General features: G+C 57.0%; 1 protein-coding gene across 1 annotated transcript in view; it reads left to right on the top strand.

Annotated features, from left to right (window-relative positions):
• TBC1D22B (TBC1 domain family, member 22B) overlaps positions 1-5,412 on the top strand; it is a 23,414-nt gene extending 18,002 nt beyond the window's left edge. Inside the window, exons 9-13 of the mRNA XM_009891736.1 lie at positions 3,215-3,321; positions 3,670-3,745; positions 4,066-4,193; positions 4,429-4,524; positions 5,026-5,412. Coding sequence (XP_009890038.1) covers positions 3,215-3,321; positions 3,670-3,745; positions 4,066-4,193; positions 4,429-4,524; positions 5,026-5,154 — 536 coding nt within the window. The 3' untranslated portion in view covers positions 5,155-5,412. The remainder of the gene's footprint in view (positions 1-3,214; positions 3,322-3,669; positions 3,746-4,065; positions 4,194-4,428; positions 4,525-5,025) is intronic.
• Positions 5,413-6,278: the final 866 nt, after the last annotated feature.

The raw sequence follows: 6,278 nt of genomic DNA, 5'->3' as shown, positions 1-6,278 counted from the left end.
CCTGCCGCCCTGCGGACGGGATGGGCGCGGCCTGCCAGTGCCGCTGGGGAGACAGAGTTCGAGCGGTGAGGATGGAGAGGGGCAGCCTGGCATCCGGGGAATTGGGGCAGGGATGACACCTCGGCCGGAGGAAACCATATGCCCTTTTTTCCCGCTGGTCAGAGAGAGCACAGGGGTGCTGAGCTGATAGTCCTGCTAAAACTGTCTCCCAGTTCAGGTCCCACAGCCCCTCCTGCTGCACTGGGTCACTCCCGGCTCTCATGGCTTGTGGTAGCATATAAAATAGCAATAACAGAGCTCAGAAGTGAGCTCAGCACCCCCGGGTAGTGTCAGCGCTGGCCCCTGCGCCCTCTCCCAGTGTGTGACACCACTTCCATCCCTCATTCAAGACCTTGAAAAGGGGTTGTCCTGGCTTTGGGACCTGTTTTGCATTTCACCAGGTCTGTAGAGGGGAGCAGTGCCATAGGAGGTACTGATCTTGCTCATTCCTAACTGGCTTTATTACTACATCCTAATGACGGTTAAATTCAGACTTTTTCTCTGTAAGCAGGAGCAGAAGTGGAGCTTGAATGAAGGGAAAGGGAGCCTTGTACCTGGGTGTTACCGTGGCTGCCCCAGCTCGGGCTGTACCATCAGCCTTGTTCTGAACTCCGGTTTTTCCCTGGACCTGTCGCTCACTGCACGCGGTGCAGATTCGCCCGTTACTGTGCTGAGCTGTGAGTTGAGACGGGGTTTAACTGTTCTCCAGGCGTCTAGTCCTGCACTGAGCCCCACCTGCCAGAATATGGGGAGTGATAAAAGCTCCCTGACAGCAGGTTTTTTTTGATGCTGGAGCCTGACTCCTCTGATCTGCTCCGAGCTGTGCCCTGCCTGGCATTTGAAGCGGGGGTTCGAGTGGGACTGTGATGCTCCTTCTCCTGTGTCCGCCCTGAGTCCTGTCGAAATGTCACTCGGGAGCTTTGCCTTCCCCGAGCCCCAGCTGCCCTTGGGCACGCTGCGACACTGGCAGCGGTGTCCTGGCTGCCCCCAGCCCAGCCGCAGGCGGCTGTCACCGTGCCGCCGGCTCCTTTTCAGTCCCTGTCGGAGCCATATGTTGAGTATCTCACTCCTTTCCATGGAGCCTCTTTAATGGTGCCGCTGAGCAGATGTTTGTGCTGAGCCACACACTCCAGAGACCTGGGTTTTTTCAAAGCTTCTTGCAATGCGTGTTGGCTCATGCTGGGGATCTCCTACCGCTGCTCTGCTTTGACACCGGGGTGCTGGCAGGGTTGCTCCTCTTGTCCCCAGCAAAGTGTTCCCCATCACCTGGGCAGGTCACCACATCCCCTTCTCCATCGTGGTCCTCATGCCTGGAGCTGCGTGGGGAGGTCTTCTGCACGAGGCTCATTCCTGGGTGGCCGAGCCTGCCTCTTCCACCACTCCTGACCGTGCGCGTGTGGCCTCGTCCCACTCCTTTGCCCCCCCATCCTCTGTGGGGGATGTTACTGAGGGAAGGGGATAGGTATGAAAGATTTTGCCTTTCTCATCACCTGGAACATTTGAGAGTGGCTGCAGAGAAGCCAGCAGAAGAGTGATAGTTTTTGATGACGATCTGCAGCTGGAAAACAGCTTTGCTGCTCTTTCTGCAGTACAAGATTGCCAGATTAACGCAGGGTAAAGCCCTTGCGTGTCCCTAAAGCTCCCGGTGACAGTTTGCTCTGGAGCTGAGCTCTGGCGCAGAGAAGGGGCAGAGGTGGGAGCAGTGTTGGAGTCACTGGCTCTGCACTTTCCATCCTCCTGCGGTCAGGATCTGTTCACGTTGGTTTTCGGAGCGCTGCCAGCCTGCGACAGCTGCCCTGCGGCACATCTCAGCCAAGAGGGTGGCCCGGCTCCAGCCCCGAGCCCCGTCCTGTTCCTCTCTTGCTCTTTTCCAAGGAAGATCAAAGACGCTCGTTAGGATTTCTGAGCCTCTGGGTTTGGAAATGGGCCAGTTTAGCCCTGGCATCTGTTGATGTGATTTAGCGGCATGACAGCAGCGTGACGGGCTCTCTCCTCCTGAGAAGGAAAGGGAGGGAGCTGCTGGGTCAGCCAAGCCAGGAGGGCCAGACCTGTGTCTCCTGAGCGTCTCCTGCCCAGCTTCCACTGTCTTCCCGTGCCTGTTGCCCTCTACAGCCTCTGGGTTAAGGTGAGCCTGGCCTGGAGCAGGCGATCTCCGCTCCAAACACAGCCAGCATCACCGCCGTGCCACCTGCGAGTCCTCTGCCCTTCCTGGGGGTCCCTAAGCCCCTTTAAAAGCAAGGGCAGCCTTTTGCACTCTGTGAGTACCCTTTGGGGACAGAGCTGCCGCTACCCCTTGTGCTCTCAGATCCACAGTTCACCGGGTTTGAGAAACAAATCTTTTTCAAGGCTCTTCTGTGCACGGGGTTGTTTCTGTTTGCTGGAGCTCTCCTGCCAGCCAGGCTCGAGGAGGAGGAGAAGCTCTACGAAGCTGAGCAGTCTCTCGGCCGTGTTGCCCTGCCGTCAGGCTCCGTGCTGGATTTAACTGAGTCTTTTTCCTCCAGGAAGATGTTTGTGCACTTTTGGGTCCTTGCAACTGTGCCTGAGGGTTCTGCTCTCTTGTAGAGGTTTCTGAGGCTTTGGCAGTTCTTCCTCATGGGTCCTCAAAGTTGGCAGCTGCTTTTTGAGTGCCTCTGTTGTGCTTCAGTCCTGGGATGATGCCGATGAATCCTACTGGGCATGGGAACTGAGTTCCCTTGTGCTACCCCAGGCCAAGGGCAGCATCTTCTTCCCTGGTTTCTGGCTGCAGTGAGGGATTCACCTCTTCAGGTTCTCCCTATGGTGCCACCAGCTGGCAGAGACCTGCTGTCACCCAGGGCAGGATGGGCTCCAGCAAGAGGGGTCCCACATTCCTGGGGATTTGTCCCCGCACATCCCTCACCCCAGCGGGGTGACAACAGTGGCAGAGCTGTAGGATCCATCCTGCGGTCCCCTGGGGAGCTGGGCTGGGTTCACATCGTGGCTGCTGAGTCTTTTGGGGTCCTTCAACCCTTCACCTGGGTTGGAGAAGTAGGTCAGTGCATGGGGGCTGCGCTCTGTGCCAGCCAGACCACTCACGTCATGCAGAGCCTCGCGGTGCCTCTTGCCCTGCCTTGGCTTGATAAAGCCTCTTGGTGTGTCACATGAGCCTCCTGGGTGTCCCCTGTCCTCCTGATGCTCTTCCCTCTCTGTTTTGCAGAGGAGGACGTGGAGAACTTTGACGTGACGAACCTGTCGCAGGATGTTTTACGGAGCATCGAAGCCGACAGCTTCTGGTGCATGAGCAAACTGCTGGACGGGATACAGGTGAGCCTCCTCTGGGGCCACAGAGGTTTCCCTCCCCTTGCTGGGGCAGCAGTGCAGTCGTCTTCTCTCTGTGTTTGGGTGAGTGCTCTGCATGTCCTGGCATCAGGGAGGTTTTGCTGCTTCACTGAGCTAAATCTGGGGGTAAAATCCTGAGGAAATAAGATGCTGCAGCTTTCCAGCCGGCGCTGTCCTGACTAGGGACTTCACAGCGGGCAGATCCCGGTGCTCAAGAGCCATGTCTCTGTGGCTCATGGTGATCTTGGCTCCCTGTGAAGCTGTGGATCTGTTTTTGATCATTTCTAGCTGTTGTTAGAGCAACTGCTTCTGACTCGTGGCCTCTCCCTACAGGATAACTACACTTTTGCACAGCCGGGGATCCAGAAGAAAGTCAAAGCCCTGGAGGAGCTAGTCAGCCGGATCGATGGTAGGTGACAAGGGCATCTGAGCAGGTTGGAGGCTCTTTCCTCACAACAGTGAGAGGTCCCATTTGCACGTAGTACCCTCAGGGCAGGGGTAGACGCTTGCCTGCAACACGTATGGAAGCAGGGCAGGGTAGGGTCTGCCAGAAAGCCCTGGGGATGGGATTTTTCTGGCCAGGTAGGACAGGGTGAGGAGTGGAGGCATTTTGGAGAACAAGGTCACAGCCTGAAAGAGTGTGAAAGCCGGTGTGTTGGGGGCAGTGCCACGTGCGGGAGCTTGGGGCACCGTGGTCTCCAGGTATGTAAGTGAAATGTGCTGTTTCAGAACAGGTACATAATCACTTTAGGAGGTACGAGGTCGAATACCTGCAGTTTGCCTTTCGCTGGATGAACAATCTGCTTATGAGGGAGCTGCCTCTTCGCTGCACCATCCGTCTCTGGGACACCTACCAGGTACGCAAGGTCCCACCAGCTTGGCGGGTCACCGTGGGGCCAGTTCCCTGTAGATGGGGGGATGGAGGTCTTCTGGCACCCTCCTGCAGCTGAGGAGATGAAGGAAGCAAAGCAGTGTGGCCCTGGGACATTTGTAGCCAGTTGGGTGATGGGTGGCCCGGTAGGACATCTGTGAGCAGGGAAGTCGTGCTCCAGCCGAGCTGCAGGAGCTGACCTGGAGTTTTGTTGTCCGCAGTCGGAGCCAGAAGGATTCTCACATTTCCACCTGTACGTCTGCGCCGCCTTCTTGATCAAGTGGCGAAAGGAGATCCTAGATGAGGAAGACTTCCAAGTAAGTCCTTGGGATTGGGAATAATTCCCTGGGGGTAGAGGGGAGGGAATTGCTCTGGTTGGGATTCTGGCATGGACACAGTCAAGCAGTGTCTCAAAGCTGGCTCAAAGAGTCTCAGGATCTTTGCCTAAAAGTAACTTCTGAGCCTCAGCGCTCAGGACAGAGAACTGGGCTGCTGGAGGGTGCTAACATCAAATGCCAGCTCTTCCCTGGGCTTGAGCTTTGATCACGGTAAGTCCCTTTGTGTTTGCCTTCTGGTGTCCGGCTGTAACTATGGTAGCACCCTTGATCTCAAGAGGTGTGGAGGCATCTCAGGTGCTCCACTGATTCACATCTACGCACGAGCACATCTTAATGCTGTCTCTGAGCTTTCCAGAGCTGCGAGCGCCGTGAGCGAAAGTTAGCGAGTGCTGCTGCCTCTGGTCATGCTGGCCCCGAGCCTGCTTTGGATCTGTACTCCACCTTCAACCGCCCCAAATTAAGCACCTTCCCCTCTTTCAGGGCCTTCTGATGTTGTTACAAAACCTGCCCACGATACACTGGGGTAACGAAGAAATCGGACTCCTGCTCGCTGAAGCCTACAGACTCAAGTACATGTTTGCAGACGCCCCCAATCATTACCGCCGATAGGTGCCAGGACTCGACTCCCTCCTCTCCCCCGTGCCCACCTCCTCGTCCTGGCCCGATCTGATCACTGTGGCATTTTTGTCGTCCCAAGTCCTCGGACACTCCGGCTGGGAGCTGCTCCTCGCTGTACAAAGCTCACATCGACTCTTGTCTTAACTCTTTTAACGTGTGCCTGTCTGCCACTCCATACGCCTGGATGTGCCACTCCAACCACCGTCAGTATTTCACGCCGCGCCGGTGGCTCGAGCCAGGGAGAGAGGCGTGAAGGGGCTGGGGGAGCACATGGGGGGCAGCTTTACAGATAAACTGAGCCGAGGACGAAGCCCTCCTGTCCTCTCCATCCCCTGCCCTGGGCTTGTCCCACTGGGACCACCTTGGCTTCGCTGCCTTGTGTTAACCTCCCACCACCTGCGCTGCCGCGTCTGCTCCCTTCCGCCACTGTTCACTCCAACTCCCGGATGAAAATGCCTTATCAGAGACCCGCCTGGCCGGAAAATCCTTCCCCCGAGTGCAGCAGGGCAAGAAGTTTCTCTCAGGGCCTCGCTTCGCTCCCAGGGTCCGGAGACCCCAAGCACTTTGTGGGTTTGCGAGAGAGCCCCTCGCGCCTGCCCTCTCTCCTTCTCTCCCTCCTCTCCCGAGCCCGGCGGGGAGGACGCAGCTCCATCCACGCGTGGTTCGAATGATGCGTGCCGGCTTGACGGGACTTTTGGTGACTGATGTGCTGTCAGTACAGCCCCCTCCAGCGCGGAGGGGAGGCGCGGGGGGGAGGGGGCTGGCAGTGGAGCGGCATCTCCCAAAACCCCCTCGCGAAGCCCCCGCTCCTCCGAGGCGTTCTGTGTATATTGTGTTCTTGTGTATATGGGTCAAAGATGTACAATATACGTCTTCTGTTTGTAGCAGATAATGATTTTATATTTATAACGTGCACCCCTTGTTCTCCCCATCCTCTCCACACCAGGGAAGGATGCTTGGGTACGGCGGCGTAGGGCTTTGAACCCCTCCGGAGGTGCGGGGGGGCCATTTCGGAGCCGCAGGGATTTCTGCCCTAACGTGTTTTTTGCAGTGTTGGATCTGCCAGGAAGAGATGCGATAGAAATACGTATCTCGAGGCTTCCCCTGCAAAGAGG

Source organism: Charadrius vociferus, unplaced genomic scaffold, assembly GCF_000708025.1.
Source record: "Charadrius vociferus isolate BGI_N301 unplaced genomic scaffold, ASM70802v2 scaffold819, whole genome shotgun sequence".
NCBI lineage: Eukaryota > Metazoa > Chordata > Aves > Charadriiformes > Charadriidae > Charadrius > Charadrius vociferus.
The sequence above is the reverse complement of the archived record's forward strand: the minus strand, read 5'-3'. Positions and strand labels throughout refer to the sequence as shown.